Here is a 19,845-nt window from a genome sequence, read left to right as displayed (position 1 = left end):
AATTAATGTTTATCCTTTTTAGCTTGGAAAACAAACCCTTTCAGACAGATGTTTTAAATCCTTAAACCAAGACTTGGACCACATATCCTCTCAACCGAATAGCAGGGGACGCAAAATAGTGGGTATAGTAGGTTGAATAGTAGGTCGGTGATTGCTTTGCAACACTTGCAGTTAGCCACTGATTCCTTACAAACCACTCATTGTTGAATTTGTGATTTCCAAATTGTTGTGTAATGTTTATGGCCAATGGCCAATGACCACAGATACATTTTATCTACAGTATAATTTCTCTTCATATGACAAGGATTGAAAAGGATTTGCCAGTAGATTGTTGACGTGATTCATGATGATGAATGCTTGCTAGCTAAGGTTTTGAATGTATGATGTTGACATGAACAGTCCAATCAAAGCTACGGTAGATATAACGTGATTTGACATCATTTTATCAGTGGCCAATGACCTTGAGCCTTCTTGGATGGGCACTTCTAATGTAAATCTATGGCAGCACCCAAGGGGGCTTGAGCTTTCTAGCTCTCCCTGTAGATTTTGCGGTGACGTAGGGTCCCCATGAGTGACAGAACACTGAGCCAATCACGGCGCAACTAGAGAACCTTACCAACCCCTACGCTTTGTATTTTCCGCTGCCTACTCCTCTATTTAATTGTATTTATTTATTTAACCCTTATTTTACCAGGTAAGTTGACTGAGAACACATTCTCATTTACAGCAACGACCTTGGGAATAGTTACAGGGGAGAGGAGGGGGATGAATGAGCCAATTCAGCACAGAAAGCACTGGAGCTGCCTTACTCAAGAAAGCAAAAAAGAGACCATGTTTGTATGCAGCTTTATCAACTCAATAAAAAAAAATATATTGTTTGCAAACTGATATGTGACACGTTTTAATGCCAAAATAACATGTTCTGCCCCATCTGCCCTGAATGGCAGGTCGCCACTTTCAACAACTCGCCATACACGTGTAGGAATAAGGAGAGGGCATTCATAAATGAGGACAATGATGTAATGACAATATCTTACCAGCAGATGTCAGAACCTTATTCTTTGTTCAACCCTACAGCTAAAGGTTCTCTATGGGCTATATCTAAATGTGTCTTTCCAATGTGATCATTTGAATCATATCTCCTAGCTTCCTTCTCAACTGTATTGACGGAGAAGGTCCATGATCCTTCCTCCAATGGATTTCGAAGAAGGAGACGAGGAGAGAGGCTGCGAGGAATCGAGGAAAGATTAATTGAGAAAGAGAACTGGACGTAGAATTGTCCACATAGCCTGTGACACAGCCAGGCTACAGTTAAACTATGGGAACCATGCTCATACAGAGTAACCCAATCCCCCATGAAGACAGCTAACTAAAATCTTGGAAAAAGCTAAATCAGTGTTGGGTAGTTTGGTAGCTATGATTCAATTTCACAGCTTTGGGTACAGTGATATCACGAAGCCAAAGTTAGGCTCCCCTTTTAATCCCCTCCTCGTCCTCCTCCTCTCAGTCACGACTGTGCAGATAAAGACTGTGTGACTCAGCAGCCCGAACCGAGCAGCACGCACAGTCAGAGTGAACACCTCAAATAACCACAACCATCCGGCTTAAATGCATCCATTATAATGATGTCTGTTATAATGGTGATTGGTTAGCGCGATAGTTGGGATCGCTATGGAGTCAGTTTGGGGGGTGAGTGTGTAGCAGATGGGGATTTGTGACGCTTGCTCCTTAGCCTGAAATTTAAAAGAGGTACGGCTAAGCAAGCAGCGTGACGTCTGTTCACATCTTCTCGCCTTGCCTCCTCAAAACGAATTGGAAAAGGTTTGAGAGACCTTGGACCTTGTCCTCCAATATGGTCGAGAAAGCGGCTAGGAGTACGATCCGAGGAATTGCGAGTGACAAATTGAGAAAGAACCCTCGTCTTGACTTGGTCAACTTGTTGACCTTCCTCTCTGTAGATTGGGTTAGTGCTCTAAATAATTTGCAGCTCGATGTTCCCACGGTTAAAATTGTCCATTATTTCAAGTCTAATTGAGAAGAAATACTGTCAAGTATTTTTTCTCTCTCTTTAAGTATCATCCCTTTCCAGCCAGACAGTCTATAGGTGGTCTAGACTAGCCTACATAAAATCCTATCACACTGTGAAAAGAGTGCATCAGTCGAGTCTGGCTTGGCTTAATTCAGTGGGCTCTATTGCGTGTGTGTGTGTGTATGTGTGTGTGTATGTGTGTGTGTGTGTGTGTGTGTGTGTGTGTGTGTGTGTGTGTCTGTGTGTGTCTGTGTGTGTGTGTGTGTGTATTAGCTGAAGGCTGCTACAGATCCAATTATCTCCCAGTGATGGGGTTATACTGTTCCGTTCCCAGTCAGTGTCACATTCTCAATATCCTACTGTACATTCATATCCATACATCTTCCATTGAATCCCTCTAGTCCATGTTCACATCATTTTGTATGCGTGACCATTCAGAGAGCCTATTCATTAGCACCATTCCCCATCTCCCCTATTATTTCTGATAGAGGATGTTCACAATGCGACAAAGATAACCTGGGGTCCAAGCTCTGCAGGCTGCAGTGCAGGGGGTTTCAGGGCCTCTATGATAAACCGACAAGAGACAAGGCCAAGCACACATCATAGAGGACCCCACACACAATCCCAATGTTTTGAGCTGCTGCCCTCGAAGAGGGTCCCACTGTTCAGCAAGAACAGGAACGAGGCAAGTTTCATTCCATCAGCCATCAGGCTGCTGAACAGTGGGACATAGGACAATGCAGGCCCAATACACGGTCAGACAGTAAGCCGCAGAGACATTGAATATGTGAAAATGTAGCCTAAATTTGTGACTTGCTACTAACTTTCCAGTTTTCCGTGCTGCATGTAATATATTGTGTTGTGTTTGTGTATTTGTATGCTGCCGTCACGAAATGCCTTTCCATGTAAATGGCCAATAAAGTATAGATTCGTGTTATACAGGATTCTTGGGACGACCCTACCCCATTGAAGTTGAAATGTACAATGGTTATGGTAAGGGTTATGGTTAAGGTTAGGGGTTATGATTAGGATTAGGGTTTAGGGTAGGGCATAGCTGCGGTAAGTAGTTTGGGGGTGGGCATGCTGCAAAAAAAAATTGGCCCGCGCTACAGATGTCAGCTAACACAGGACTAGTAAAGGCCCAGTGCACTACTTTTGTGATTTTTTTTCTCACTAAATGTATTTGTATTTGAGTGTTTACCAGCATTTGTAACTTGAGTCTCATAATTATCTGTACAAAACCGTTAATCTGATAATAGCCCACCCCCTTGATATACGTTTTCCAGTTTCTTGAAATACTTTGCAAATGCAACATATTTCTATGTGAAAATGTAAATGGTCTATTCATTCCTTTTACTAAATGCTCTTATCCAGAGGAACTTACAGCAGTGGGTGCATACATTTTCTTTCTGGTCCCCCTTGGGAATTGAACCCACAACCCTAGCATTGTAAGCACCATGCTCTACCAAATGAGCATCATCATCTCATCACATCATCATAAACCACTTGATGTCTCAATGTACTCAATTACTGTATTGTGCATCGTTTTTCTTGATGGTGATGGAAAGTCTACAGGTACAAACCTAGATGACCAGCCTATGTACAATACAGTAATGTGCATTTACATTAAGTTGTTTGTAAGTATGGTACAGTAATACTGTACAAAAGTGGTTGTTTTCCATGTTATTTGATCAAGAAAAATATTTAATTTGATGTGGGCATGTTTTAGGTCTTTGCACATAACTTTACAGGACCAGTAAAGGACCAGTGCACTACTTTGTAATTTGTTTTAATCAGGTCCGTCATAGATGCTGCAGCACCCCTTCTTCCCGCGGCTATGGTGTAGGGACGTCCCAATGACCCCAGATAGCAATGCCCATAACGTGTAACATAATGAAGGACCCCAACCAGATTCCCACACTGCCTCTTGTTCCAAAGAAATGTCTAGTACCCTCGCTCTGCTTGCTCCCATTACAGTCCTTTTAGACAGGGTTCTTTGCTTCTATTAATAATTCTATAGTAACAAAATCCCTGGCTCCAAATGTTGGGCTCCACCTACAACATTTGTATTCATTTCATTCGAATTAGCACCATGCTTCTTGTGTGCGCACAACACCTGCCCTTGAAATCCACCGATAACATCGTAAAGGACTACAGGTGGTTTGCATAGACGCAACACACTTGTTTCTATTTCACAATATTGCTGTCACGTCCGATCCATTGTTGAGGCTTGTGATGTCAGTGGATTTAGGTGCCCGTCACGAATGCCTGAAGAATAATGATGTGTCTCGTCAATGAGCGTTTCTGTGTGGGTTCTATGTCCTTCAGTTTTGTGGCTGGATTCTGATTTTACCCTCACTGAAAACACCTTGGATTGTGGACTCGGGATCGCTGCTTTACGTGCAGCCCTGAACACAAAACCTGCGTTTGTTTTGCGCGGATTGTGTAGCGTGTTTTATTCTAACTTTATGCACGAAATGGAATGCAGAGTATTGTCAATTCAGAGTCATGTTGTCAGGGGATATGTTGGCAATAAATCGGCATCATTTCCGTTACAGGTAGGTATCTATTATATTCTGATACAATGTTTTGATGAGCTAATGTAACGCAATTGTGCGCGCGTGCTGGTAGCAAAAGGTCACATGGCAAATACCCTTTTGGCGCTTCCAATGGTGATGACAATCCCTGAACACTCCAAATAAATAGAGATGATAGTGTATTTTACATGTGACAATCATTAGACATATTGTTATCAGCAGTGATAAATTGCGAGAATATTCATTCCATGATCATGCCTGTCGGATTATGCACAACACTGTAGTATGGACGTGTGTTACATTCGTGAAGAACATTCGGATTTTACTCTTGCAGCAATGCAATCTCGTCAATAGGGTCCGTGTGTCATCCGTTCATCCTCTTCCTCCTCATAATCAATACCATCGTGACATCACCATTTTCTCATCCTCCTCATCACATTAGACACTGCTGTGATTTGGGTACCATGGTGGTCATTATTTCCCTGAACAGCGTTGTTTGTCATCCAAATGTACAGGTCCGTCATAGATAATGACRGTAAAGGCGTTTCAATTAGCTGGGAATCCTCAGTTTCTGCTGTCCTCAATTAGCTGGGAATCCGATGTTTCTGCTATCCTATTAGTCAAGAAAGACAGCAGAGAGATTCTGCATGAATGACTGACGTATTTAGCGTATATTCCTCTGACTGACGTCACTAAAGAGGAGACAGGAGCTTTTAATAGAATTATCTTGATTAAACCCTGAGGCCAAAATAATTCACTAAAATGATTTACCTCCTGTTTCAATTGGTTATATCCAGTGGCGATTTTAGCATGTACATCTTGGTGGGGCAAATGCATGCCAGCAAAGCCATTACACAACACAACACTAAACAATACATTAAGTGTACTATGATGGACTGTTAGGGCCTACATAAAGCTGTCTCAAGAGCAGAGCTTTCTTTTCATCACCATGGAGTGAATCCTTACCACCTCTACACCTGGCTACATATGTGGAGCCTTGTCTGGCAGTTTAACAGTTCATTCAGCCTCATTTACTGCCCTTTTTAAAAAACATAGCTGATATGGCTGACTTGCTTAAACAAATGTGATTTCTACTGACAATTGAGATGTACAAACTATGGCATAAGGGGACAAAAAGCAGATAAGAGGCGATCCGTAATTTCGATTAAGACATTATTGAGCGAGTCTAGACAGACGTAGTCAATATAATTATTTGTTCAGCACTTTTGAAATGTGCAGCGACAGAATTCAGAACATGGGCCGTTCTTACAGTATTCTCCCTGTACACCAAGTCAGAACCATAGGATGAATAAAAGGGGGAATATAAGCAGACAATGAAAGCTCTTACAATATTCAATGATGACATTTCTTTAAAACAGGCTATAGGCTACATGTGCACCACCAAATCAGAACAGTAGGCTAAGTTATGGAGGGGAAAGGGACCAAATTATTAGGGATAGGCACATGGGCTACTAACAGCTTACTACACAACATACACTTAGTATTACTTTCTTAGCTACAGTATACATATATCCCTGGCATATTACATAATTTATTCAGCAGCATACAATACATTTATGGACTCACCTTCTTGTGCTGTAATCACTTGAACAGGAAGGTGGCACGCGGTCCTTCTTGTGGGCAAATTTTGTCATCAAACTTTGTGATCAATGTCTGCCATTCTCTGGATTTATGGTGCTTTCAAGACAACTGGGAACCCAAAAAATCAAGGTTGAATCATGATGTCAGTGATCTTCAGGTTGCAGCTCTAGAAAGAGGCCAGAGTTCCCGACTTGGAATTCCGAGTTGGATGACTGTTCAAAACCTATTTTCTCAGTCAGAGCTCGTTTTTTTCKGAGTTCCCAGTTGTCTTGAACTCACTGAAGTCTGAGATTTCCCAGTTCTGAGTTTTCAGTTGTTTTGAATGTGGCAGAAGTCAGGCTGGATTGACAGCATGGCCAATGTAATAWACCTTTTCTGGCCCATGGTGTTGCATGTGAATGTTTATCCTTTTTAGCTTGGAAAAGAGACCCTTAAACCCAGACTTGGACCACATATCCTCTCCACTGAATAGTAGGTTGGTGATTGCTTTGCAACACTTGCAGTTAGCCACTGATTCCTTCCAAACCACTCATTGTTGAATATGCGATTTCCAACTTGTTGTATAATGTTTATGTCCAATGGCCAATGACCACCGATACGTTTTATCTATAATTTCTCTTCATAATGACAAGGATTAAAAATAATTTGCCAGTAGATTGTCCACTTGATTCATGATCATGACTGCTTGTCTAGCTTGCTAGCTAAGATTTTGAAAGTATGATGTTGAAATGATCAGTCCTATCAAAGCTACGGTAGATACAGTCAAAAGTTTGGACACACCTACTCATTCAAGGTATTTTGACTATGTTCTACATTGTAGAATAATAGTGATGACATCAAAACTATGAAATATCACATATGGAATCATGTAGCAATCAAACAAGTGTTAAACACATATATTTTAGATTCTTCAAAGTAACCACCCTTTGCCTTGACGACAGCTTTGCACACTCTTGGCATTCTCTCAACCAGCTTCACTTGGAGTGCTTTTCCAACAGTCTTGAAGGAGTTCCCACATATGCTGAGCACTTGTTGGCTGCTTTTCCTTTACTCTGCGGTCCAACTCATCCCAAACCATCTCTATTGGGTTGAGGTCGGGTGATTGTGGTCAGGTCTTCTGATGCAGTACTCCATCACTCTCCTTGATCAAATAGCCCTTACACAGCCTGGAGGTGTGCTGGGTCATTGTCCTGTTGAAAAACAAATGATAGATGGGATGGCGTATCGCTGCAGAATGCTGTGGTAGCCATGCTGGTTAAGTGTGCCTTGAATTCTAAATAAATCACTTACAGTGCCACCAGCAAAGCACCCCCACACCATCACACCTCCTCTTCCAATCTTCACAATGGGAACCACACATGCGGAGATAATCCTGCGGCTTTATTTACTCTGTGTCTCACAAAAACCAAACATCTCAAATTTGGACTCATCAGACCAAAYACAGATTTCCACTGGTATAATGTCCATTGCTCATGTTTCTTGGCCCAAGCAAGTRTCTTCTTATMATTGGTGTCCTTTAGTAGTGGTTTCTTTGCAGCAATTTGATCATGATGGCCTGATTCACGCTTTCTCCTCTGAACATTTGATGTTGAGATGTGTCTGTTACTTGAACTCTGTGAAGAATGTATTTCGTCTGCAATCTGAGGTGCAGTTAACTCTAATGAACTTATCCTCTGCAGCAGAGGTAACTCTGGGTCTTCCTTTCCTGTTGCGGTTCTCATGAGAGCCAGTTTCATCATAGCTCTTGATGGTTTTTGCGACTGCACTTGAAGAAACCATCAACTTTCTTGAAATGTTCCAGATTGACTGACCTTCATGTCTTAAAGTAATGATGGACTGTRGTTTCTCTTTGCTTATTTGAGCTGTTCTTGCCATAATGGACTTGGTCTTTTACCAAATAGGGCTATCTTCTGTATACCTGCCCTACCATGTCACAACACAACTGATTTGCTCAAACGCATTAAGAAGGAAAGAAATTCCACAAACGAACTTTTAACAAGGCACACCTGTTAATTGAAATGCATTCCAGGTGACTACCTCGTGAAGGTGGTTGTGAGAATTCCAAGAGTGTGCAAAGCTGTCATCAAGGCAAAGGGTGGCTACTTTGAAGAATATCCAATATCAAATATATTTTGATTTGGTTCCTACATGATTCCATATGTGTTATTTCATAGTTTTGATATCTTCACTATTATTCTACAATGTAGAAAATAGTAAAAAAATATACACTGCTCAAAAAAATAAAGGGAACACTTAAACAACACAATGTAACTCCAAGTCAATCACACTTCTGTGAAATCAAACTGTCCACTTAGGAAGCAACACTGATTGACAATACATTTCACCGCTGTTGTGCAAATGGAATAGACAAAAGGGAAATTATAGGCAATTAGCAAGACACCCCCAAAAAAGGAGTGATTCTGCAGGTGGTGACCACAGACAACTTCTCAGTCCTATGCTTCCTGCTGATGTTTTTGGTCAACTTCTTGAATGCTGGCGGTGCTCTCACTCTAGTGGTAGCATAGACGGAATCTACAAACCCACACAAGTGGCTCAGGTAGTGCAGTTCATCAGGATGGACATCAATGCGAGCTGTGGCAAAAAGGTTTGCTGTGTCTGTCAGCGTAGTGTCCAGAGCATGGAGGCGCTACCAGGAGACAGCCAGTACATCAGGAGACGTGAGGAGGCCGTAGGGAGGGCAACAACCCAGCAGCAGGACCGCTACCTCCGCCTTTGTGCAAGAGGTGCACTGCCAGAGCCCTGCAAAATGACTCCAGCAGGCCACAAATGTGCATGTGTCTGCTCAATAACGGTCAGAAATAGCTTCCATTGGAGGTGGTATGAGGCCCGACGTCCACAAGGTGGGGTTGTGTTTTACAGCCCAAGCACCGTGAGGACGTTTGGCATTTGCCAGAGAACCACCCAAGTTTGGCAAATTCGCCACTGGCGCCCTGTGCTCTTCACAGATGGAAAGCAGGTTCACACTGAGCACATGAGCACATGTGACAGACGTGACAGAGTCTGGAGACGCCGCTGGAGAACGTTTTCTGCTGCCTGCCAACACCTCCAGCATGACTGGTTTGGCGTGGGTCAGTCATTGGTGTGGGGTTGGCATTTCTTTGAAGGGCCGCACAGCATCCATAGTGCTCGCCAGAAGGTAGCCTGAACTGCATTAGGTACCGAGATGAAGATCCTTCAAGACCCTTGTGAGACCATATGCCCTGACATATGCCACATTTGTGGCCTGCTGGAGGTCATTTTGCAGGGCTCTGGCAGTGCACCTCCTTGCACAAAGGCGGAGGTAGGCGGTCCTGCTGCTGGGTTGTTGCCCTCTACGGCTCCTCCACGTCTCCTGATGTCTGGCCTGTCTTCCTGGTAGCGCCTCCATGCTCTGGACACTACGCTGACAGACACAGCAAACCTTTTTGCGCACATGCTCGCATTGATGTGCATCTGGATGAACTGCAGCTAACTGAGCCACTTTGTGTGGGTTGTAGACTCCGTCTCATGTACACTAGAGTGAGAGCACCGCAAGATTCAAGTGACCAAAAATCAGCCAGAGAGCATAGGAAATTGAGAAGGTTTGTCTGTGGTCACCCACTGCAGAATCACTCTTTTTTGGGTGGGTGTCTTGCTAATTTGCCTATAATTTCCACCTTTGTCTATTCCATTTGCACACAGCATGTGAAATGTATTGTCAATCAGTGTTGCTTCCTAAGTGGACAGTTTGATTTCACAGAAGTGTGATTGACTTGGAGTTACATTGTGTTGTTTAAGTGTTCCCTTTATTTTTTTGAGCAGTGTATAAAAAAATGGAATGAGTAGGTGTGTCCTTTTGACTGGTACTGTATAATGTGATTTAACGTCATTTTATCTMTGTCCAATGACCTTGAGCCTTCTTGAATGGACACTTCTAATGTAAATCTATGGCAGCACCCAAGCTTGAATTTTCAAGCTCTCCCCGTAGATTTTGCAGTGACGTAGGGTCCCAATGAGTGACAGAACACTGAGCCAATCACGGCGCAACTAGAGAACATTACCAACCCCTACGCTCTGTATTTTCCTCTGGCTGCCCCACCAACACAGAAAGCACTGAACTAGGCATTTTGGAGCTGCCTTACTCAAGAAAGCAAAAAAGAGACCATGTAACATTGTGCATGTTATTTTGGCATTAATACATGTCACATATCAGTTTGCAAACAATGTAAAAAATTATTATTGAGTTAATAAAGCCGCATACAAACATGGTCTCTTTTTTGCTTTCTGACACCAAGTCAGAACCGTACGATAAATAAAGAGGGCATATAAGCAGACAATGAAAGCTCTTAAAATATTAGATGATGACATTTCTCTAAAACAGGTTATAGGCTGCATGCGGGGCTCAAAACAGGGACTCTGCCCCACCTGCCCTGAATGACGGGTCGCCACTGGTTATATCAATCTGTTGCATGTGAAGTCATGTAAGTAAAATCTATTAGTGTGGGTACTCTAAGTCAAAACCGGTGCCTTCTATTTATAGAAAGGTCAAGTTATGTTTAAAATCCCCATGGGGTAGCCTGCTCAATACAGTGCAGGAGTCAGTGTAAACATGAGGCTTTCCACCAGGTACATTATGTAATTTTAGTTGAAGACTACTAGGAACCCTATTGTACAGGTAGCTGAAACTGCTAGTCCAAATATAAGTAAAATGGCTGGTCATTTGAAATGTGTAGGGCTGTACTAGCTTTGTGGACTATTTCCACCATATGATGTGGACTTAGACAAATTAAATGGGCCCCAATAGCCCAGGGGACCCTCACTGTTAGTCACTGACTCAACAACTTTATAGGTACAATACATTTCAGAATTGCATGCATTAAACACTACGAAAAATGTATTTTTAGTTGTGGAATAATACAAATGTATGGGGAGAAAAGTTCCCTTTTGGGGGCTGGTTCAATGGCATTTTTAAATGGACCACCAAATCTCTAAATCTGGCCCTTTGTATAGCCTTGATCAGTAGTGTTCAACTCTTACCCTACGAGCTCCAGAGCCTGCTGGTTTTCTATTCTACCTGATAATTAATTGCACCCACCTGGTGTCCCAGGTCTAAATCAGTCCCTGATTAGAGGGGAACAATGGAAAAAAAGCATTGGAACTGGCTTCGGGGGCCAGAGTTGAGTTTGAGGGGCCTAAGTAATTAACCTACCCACCAGTGGAGGCTGCTGAGGGGAGGACGGCTCATAATAATGGCTGGAACGGATCAAATGGAATGGCATCTGATACCATTCCACCAATTCCGCTCCAGCCATTACCACGAGCCGGTACCCACATTGTTCGTCTTCAGCACGATGCTTTGATTAATGCTCTGCCTGTCTCTTCCACAGGTGCTGGGGTTTGAGGTGGATTCAATCAACTCGGTACAATTCTCCAATCATACAGGTACATATAATGTACAGCAGGGTTGGGGTTAATTCTATTTACATTTTAGTCAATTCAGGAAATACACTGAAATTTTACCTACCAAGGGAATTCTTGTCAGTTATAGTCACAGCTGTGTACATTCCCCCTCAAGCGAACACCAAGACGGCCCTCAAGGAACTTCACTGGACTCTATGTAAACTGGAAACTATATATCCGGAGGCTGCATTCATTGTAGCTGGGGATTTAAAAAAAGCAATTTTGAGAACAAGGCTACCTAAATTCTATCAGCATATTGATTGCACGACAGGGCTAATACTCTCGACCACTGCTGCTCTAACTTCCACGATGCATACAAAGCCCTCCCCGCCCACCCTTCGGCAAATCCGACCACGACGCCATCTTGCTCGTTCTGTCTTATAGGCAGAAACTCAAACAGGATGTACCAGTGACGAGAACCATTCAACGCTGGTCTCACCAATCGGAAGCCACGCTTCAAGATTGTTTTGATCACGCGGACTGGAATATGTTCCGGTCACCCTCAGAGAACAATATTGATCCATACGCTGACTCGTCAGTGCATTTATAAAGAAGTGCATTGGAGATGTTGTACCCACRGTGACTATTAAAACCTACCCTAACCAGAAACTGTGGCTGGATGGTGGCATTCACACAAAACTGAAAGTGCAATCCACCACATTTAACCATGGAAAGAGGTCTGGAAATATGGCTGAAAATGAACAGTGTAATTATTTCCTCCGCAAGGCAATCAAACCAGCAAAATGCCGGTACAGGGACAAGGTGGAGTCACAATTCAACGGCTCAGATACGAGACGTATGTGGCAGGCTCTACAGGAAATCTACAAAAACAGCCACGTCACGGACGCTGACGTCACGCTTCCAGACAAACTAAACACCTTCTTTGCCCGCTTTGAGGATAATACAGTGCCACCGTCGCGGCTTCCTAACAAAGACTGCGTCTCCTTCTCCGTGGCCAACGTAAGTAAAACATTTAAACTTGTTAACCCTCGTAAGACTGCTGGCCCAGATGGCATCCCTAGCCGCATCCTCAGAGCATGCGCAGACCAGCTGGCTGGTGTGTTTACGGACAGATTCAATCGCTCCCTATCCCGGTCTGTTGTCCCCACATGCTTCAAGATTGTTCCTGTACCCAAGAAAGCAAAGATAACTGAACTAAATGACTACCGCCCCGTAGCACTCACTTCTGTCATGATGAAGTGCTTTGAGAGGCTAGTCAAGGATCATAGCACCGCCACCTTACCGGCCACACTAGACCCACTTCAGTTTGCATAGTGCCCCAACAGGTCAACAGATGACGCTATCGCCATCACAGTGCACACTGCACTACCCCCTCTGGACAAAAATAATACCTATGTAAGAATGCAGTTCATTGACTACAGCTCAGAATTCAACACCATAGTACCCTCCAAGCTCATCATCAAGCTGGAGGCCCTGGGTCTCAACCCCGCCCTGTGCAACTGGGTACTGTACTTTCTAACGGGCCGCACCCAGGTGGTGAAGGTAGGAAACATCTCCACTTCGGTGACCCTCAACACTGGGGCCCCACAAGGGTGTGTGCTCAGACCTCTCCTGTACTCCCTGTTCACCCACGACTGCGGAGCCATGCACCTCCAACTCAATCATCAAGTTTGCAGACGACACAGCAGTAGTGGGCTTGATCAGCAACAACGACGAGACAGACTACAGGGAGGAGGTGAGGGCACCCGGAGTGTGGTGTCAGGAAAACAACCTCTCATTTAACGTCAACAAAACAAAGGAGATGATCGTGGACTTCAGGAAACAGCAGAGGGAGCTCACCCCTATCCACATCAAAGGGACAGCAGTGGAGAAGGTGAAAAGTTTTAAGTTCCTGGGCGTACACATCACAGACAAACTGAAATGGTCCACCCACACAGACAGTGTGGTGAAGAAGGCGCAACAGCTCCTCTTCAAAATTTGATTTGTCACCCAAAACCCTGACAAACCTTTACAGATGCACAATTGAGAGCATCCTGTCGAGCTGTATCACAGCCTGGTATGGCAACTGCACCGCCCACAACTGCAAGGCTCTCCAGAGGGTGCTGCGACTGTCTCTTATACACATCTAGATGTGTATAAGAGACAGYCRCWGACCTCTCCTGTACTCCCTGTTCACCCACGACTGCGGAGCCATGCACCTCCAACTCAATCATCAAGTTTGCAGACGACACAACAGTAGTGGGCTTGATCAGCAACAACGACGAGACAGACTACAGGGAGGAGGTGAGGGCACCCGGAGTGTGGTGTCAGGAAAACAACCTCTCACTCAACGTCAACAAAACAAAGGAGATGATCGTGGACTTCAGGAAACAGCAGAGGGAGCTCACCCCTATCCACATCAAAGGGACAGCAGTGGAGAAGGTGAAAAGTTTTAAGTTCCTGGGCGTACACATCACAGACAAACTGAAATGGTCCACCCACACAGACAGTGTGGTGAAGAAGGCGCAACAGCTCCTCTTCAACCTCAGGAGGCTGAAGAAATTTGGCTTGTCACCCAAAACCCTGACAAACCTTTACAGATGCACAATTGAGAGCATCCTGTCGAGCTGTATCACAGCCTGGTATGGCAACTGCACCGCCCACAACTGCAAGGCTCTCCAGAGGGTGGTGCGGTCTGTACAATGCATCACTGGGMACAAACTACTTGCACTCCATGACACCTACAGCACCCAATGTCACACGAAGGCCAAAAATATAATCAAAGACAACAACCACCCGAGCCACTACCTGTTCACACCGCTATCATCCAGAAGGCGAGGTCAGTACAGGTGCATCAAAGCTGGGACCGAGAGATTAAAAAACAGCTTCTATCTCAAGGCCATCAAACTGCTAAACAGCAATCACTAACTCAGAGAGGCTGCTGCCTACATTGAGACCCAAACACTGGACACTTTAATAAATGGATCACTAGTCACTTTAAACAATGGCACTTTAAATAATGCCACTTTAATAATGTTTACATATCTACATTACTCATATCACGTGTATATACTGTATTTTATACCATCTACTGCACCTTGCCTATGCCGCTTGGCCATCGTTCATCCATTTAATTATATGTACATATTCTCATTCATCCCTTTAGATTTGTGTGTATTGGGTAGTTGTTGGGGAATTGTTACATTACTTGTTAGATATTACTGCACTGTCGGAACTAGAAGTACAATAATTTCGCTACACTCGCATTAACATCTGCTAACCATGTGTACTGTATATGACCAATAAAATTAGATTTGATTTTGAATTCCAATTCTCTTCAATGAAGAAAATGTGGAAGTAGAATTTGGTGTACTTTCTGAATTACCTGGAATTTAAATAGAATTTAGAAGTATAGAAGTACCATGTGTTGCTGTCCTGTATTTTTTATCCTTCTTGATAGGAAATTATTTCACATTTTTGAGAGAAGAACAGTGTCTTTGGTACCGTTACTATCATTGCTGAAAGATCTTGTCATATTTTGGGTATGCAAATCATTTTCATATTCCTGAAATCTACCTGCCTCCCCCTAACCTACCATTATAGTTTCACTATGACTGCAATCAACCTTTATCACAAGAAACAAAATCTCTACCAGCTTGAAAGTGGAGCTGTTGTGTGATGAAAAGATATGGGTTTTGTGTCACATTCCTCATTGTGTCAAGTTATCAGTGGTCACTGGTTGTAATGGCTAAAGTGATGCCACATGTACAATTTGTCCTCTCTTAAGTGGAGATTAATTGTCTGTCAGGGCCAGTTCAGGACACAGTCTCAGGATTGTATTTTGCTCTACATGGGATCTGACTGGGGGATAGCCTACACGCTGACAGTGCAGGTGGTCTGAGAGAAACGGAAACGATGGCATAACAAGAGGCCGCTGTTGAGCCACACTACAGTATAGGCTACTGCACTTGTTGACTCTCTCTCTCTCACACACACACACACCTGCCCTGCTTAATAGGCCTTTGAGTTACTTAATAAAGTAACACGTTTGTGGACATCTTCAGTGCCACTGGTGTGTCTTGGGTCATCCATTGAGAAGTGTTCCCAGCAGGGTTCAAACCTGGGTCTTCTGTGCCTTACTAAACTGTGTTAGCCCACTAAGCCTACACAAATAATCAGGTCTCAGACAAGGTTACTCATGACGCAAGCTTACATGAAGCATCTCCTTTACACTTCCTCCCCTTTGACCTCCTCCTGCGCCTCACATAAACCCATCCAGCTTACAGCACCAATGTGATCAACTGTGGTTTGAACCTGGGTCTCTTGTATGCCATAAGACTGTGTTAGCCCGCTCTAGTCATTCAGGGTCCAACACCATAGTGCCCTCAAAGCTCATCACTAAGCTAAGGACCCTGAGACTAAAGACCTCCCTCTGCAACTGGATCCTGGACTTCCTGACGGGCCGCCCCCAAGTGGTACGGGTAGGTAACAACACATCCGCCACACTGATCCTCAACACGGGGGCCCCTCAGGGGTGCGTGCTCAGTCCCCTCCTGTACTCCCTGTTCACTCATGACTGCATGGCCAAGCACGACTTCAACACCGTCATTAAGTTTGCCGATGACACAACAGTGGTAGGCCTGATCACCGACAACGATGAGACAGCCTATAGGGAGGAGGTTAGAAACCTGGCAGTGTGGTGCCAGGACAACAACCTCTCCCTCAATGTGTTCAAGACAAAGGAGATGANTCTCTCTCTCTCTCTCTCTTACACACACACACACCTGCCCTGCCTAATAGGCCTTTGACGTTACTAAATAAAAGTCAAGTCTGTGGCCATCTTCAGTGCCACTGGTGTGTCTTGGGTCATCCATTGAGAAGTGTTCCCAGCAGGGTTCAAACCTGGGTCTTCTGTGCCCTACAAAACTGTGTTAGCCAACTAAGCCCACTAAGCCTACACAATTCATCAGGTCTCAGACAAGGTTACTCATGACGCAAGCTTACATGAACCACCTCCTTTACACTTTACTCCCCTTTGACTTCCTCCTGCGCCTCACAAACCCATCCAGGTTACAGCACTAATGTGACCAACTGTAGTTTGAACCTGGGTCTCTTGTATGTCACAAGATTGTGTTAGCCGGCTTAGTCTCGGGAAAGGTTACTAATCAACATGCGAGCAAGGTTCTCTGAACCACCCTTGTTACAGGAGCCCCGTTTTGAAGTCAGTCAGTCTCACAGTAATCTCGCTCAGATATCCAGGGATTCTATGAAGACTGTCAGGCTTGTGTCCCAAACCATGGACCCCTATTCCCTATATAGTGTTCTACTTTTGACCAGGGCCTTATAGGGCTCTGGTCAAAAGTAGTGCACTCTGTAGGGAATAGGGCGTCATTTTGGACGCAACCTCCAGGCACCGCCAATCGCAGCCCAATCACTTCGCTGCCTGTTCACGCCTCGCTGCCGCACGAGTCACCTGCCGGCGGCCCAATGAGCGCATCACATCCACCGCCGAGGAAACTCCAGCTCTGTTGTGATGTCAATAGTGACAGCAGAATGCACTGGATGCCGCCAGTGCAATTGTGTAACAATTGTGCCAAACGTTTTGGGGTTGTGGACACTGTTATAGCCTAGGATGGGAGGGGGCTGTTGGTCTTCGAGCTGAAGGTGAATGACATGGTAGACACCAGTGTGTTTGTGTGTGCGCACGCCCGTGTGTGTCTGTGAAAGGAACATGTGAATGAGTGCTAATTGAGATCACACCACTGTCGGGCTCCTCTCGGTTTCCGTCTCTCACTTCATGTGTCGCTCCGTCTGGAAAACCACGGATGCCTGCCTCACCCTGATGAGCAGCGTGTGCAAGAGGCAGAGGAAGTGCGTGATTGTGAGGGAGATTGAAAGAGAGCCGAGGGAAAAGTAAACTGTGTATCTGACGTAGGTTTGGGGAATGACCCAATCTATTGCACCGCGTCAGTCAACGTATGAATCAGCCAGCCTCGTGGGCCCGCTGGTGTGTTCTTGCTAAGTCTTCATTCATGGACAGATGTCCTGGAGAGCAGCATCGTGTCAAAGAGCCAGCTTGGCTGTGCTGACCTCATTCGCTTGAACGATCCAGGTCGCCCTTGCGAAAGAGGTTTTTAACCTCAAAGATCTTTCCTGGTTAAATAACGGTAAACATTTATCTAGAAGGGTGTGTACTGTTCAACGAGGGGAGGCACTGTCCTGCTATCGTCACCCCTATTAGAGCTCTCCTCTCTGGGCTTGGGGCCCAAGCTAATCCCTGGCCCCTCAGCCCTCACCATGCTATATGCTAGTCCCATAGCCCTGTGTCCTCTCAGCCTCCCCACGCTCCCACAGCTTCTGGGTAATTGGGTAAACGTCCCCCATTTGCTTTGATACAGGGTTCACACCTAACCGACTGCATACAGTCCAACAGTACAAATCAACCGTGTTTAAATCCGCTTTAAGTCCTGAAGTTTACATGATACCTCTGAGTCAGGGGAAGACTTAGACAACCAGGTTATGGGTTTTCCTTACTAATCAGTGGCCTTAATTCATCAATCAAGTACAAGAGAAGAGCGAAAACCCGCAGACACTCGGCCCGCCGTGGAATGAGTTTGACACGTGCTCTGAGTGATTTAAGCTTAAGTTTGTTATTAAGTTCAGGTTTTAATTTATTTTGAATGCACCGAGGGGGGAAAAAAGAGTTGGTGCCTCTAGGGCAATTCAAACGGCTAATTAAGAAAAAATTTACTGAAGAATGTTTTTGTTTTCTATGATTTCATTTGCTTTTTGTGTATTGGTTTATGTTCATGTGTATATTGATGTGTATTGATGTGTATTTGATACAAGGCTCATCTGTAAAAGAGACCTTGGTCTCAGCATGACTCGCTGTCAAAATAAAGATACAAATAAATTAAAAAATACACATTTATTGGGACATCATGATGCCCAAATAGTGCATAATGATTAAAAGACCCCATACACATCGCTCATGAATTATCCATTCCTGAATGCCTTAAAATGTGTTGCCACCTAAATCAGACTCATTCCGAGGGTTATTTTTTGTTGTTAGCTGCCATTCTTATGTCGCTGCACTGGGTTAATGGAAACTAGTTTTTGAAAAGACATGGCTCAGACTTATCCTTTATAAGCAGTTCTTCAGTTCTGCCACCTCTTTACTACTGCTTAAGGGTGCCCATTGTTACAGGTTTTTACTGTCGCTTCTTTCGAGACAGGAGCATGCAATATCGATTGGATCGTTACTGTATCTACTAACTCAGTAGTCTTTTTTTCTCATAAGCACACAATCAACACACAGTTCATTGAGTTTCTGTGTGGAACATCACACGTCATTTAGATTCTGGAACATCATAGCAATGTAGGCCAAAACCCTGCCCCAGTCATAAGGGTCTCTCCGCTCATCACACATCAAACATTACTACAATGAGGAGGATTCAGACTTTATTTATGTGAATGACTTAGGCTAGCCACTGCGGTTTTATCTCTGATTGTGTACCAAATGGCACCCTATTCCCTATAGTGGCAAAAGGGCTTTGGTCAAAAGTAGTGCACTATATTGGGAATGGGTACCATTTAGGATGTAACATTTTGTCTTTTCCCTTGCCCAATAGTATTCTTGCAAGGTTTTAAAGGACAGTGTTTTTGCTGTGTGTGTGTGTGTGTGCAAGTGTCTTTCTGTGTTAGCTTTAGGGGGGGCAAAGAGAAGCAGGGCCTGACGGGTAGATTCAGCTCAAAACTCAGTGGCGGTTATCTTCCCAGTGGGGAAGGATACGCAGCGTCTATCTCTGTCTCTTCTTCACTCTGCACGTGCTGAAGAAAACGTGTGTGTTTGTGTATGTGTGTGTGTCTTGGATTGTGACGAGCTGAAAATGCTCTTCCCAGCAGAGAGTTATGACGAATAGAGCCAGCCCTTTCTCTCCTTCCTTGGCTCCCTCCCCCCTCTATCTATCTCACTCACTCACTCTCACTCACTCACACACACACAACACACACACACACAACACACACACACACACACACACACACACAACACACACACACACACACAACACCACACACACACACACACACACACAACAACACACACACACACACACACACACACACACACAGACACAGACACAGACGAGCAGCGGCAACTCTTTATTGCTCTCAGCCCCTCAGGCTTTCTTCTGGCCTGTTACTAGGCAACCAGCACCACACCATGTGATCTGCTGGGTGACTCACCTGAAGAGTGACATCACAATTCCTGCGGCACCGTCTCACTGTGGCTGGGGG

The 19,845-nt window shown here is 44.4% G+C and overlaps 1 protein-coding gene across 2 annotated transcripts in view; it reads left to right on the top strand.

The window, feature by feature from the left end:
- Positions 1–4,127: 4,127 nt before the first annotated feature.
- Positions 4,128–19,845, top strand: part of LOC111953165 (pyridoxal kinase-like) — a 29,797-nt gene continuing 14,079 nt past the window's right edge. For both annotated transcript variants that reach the window (XR_011474268.1, XM_023972245.2), the window contains exons 1-2: positions 4,128–4,587; positions 11,535–11,589. Coding sequence is in view for 1 of the 2 variants with exons in the window: in XM_023972245.2 (XP_023828013.1) it covers positions 4,324–4,587; positions 11,535–11,589 (319 nt within the window). In the remaining variant the exon portion in view is untranslated. The remainder of the gene's footprint in view (positions 4,588–11,534; positions 11,590–19,845) is intronic.

Source organism: Salvelinus sp. IW2-2015, linkage group LG27 (genome assembly GCF_002910315.2).
Source record: "Salvelinus sp. IW2-2015 linkage group LG27, ASM291031v2, whole genome shotgun sequence".
Lineage (NCBI taxonomy): Eukaryota > Metazoa > Chordata > Actinopteri > Salmoniformes > Salmonidae > Salvelinus > Salvelinus sp. IW2-2015.
The sequence above is the reverse complement of the archived record's forward strand: the minus strand, read 5'-3'. Positions and strand labels throughout refer to the sequence as shown.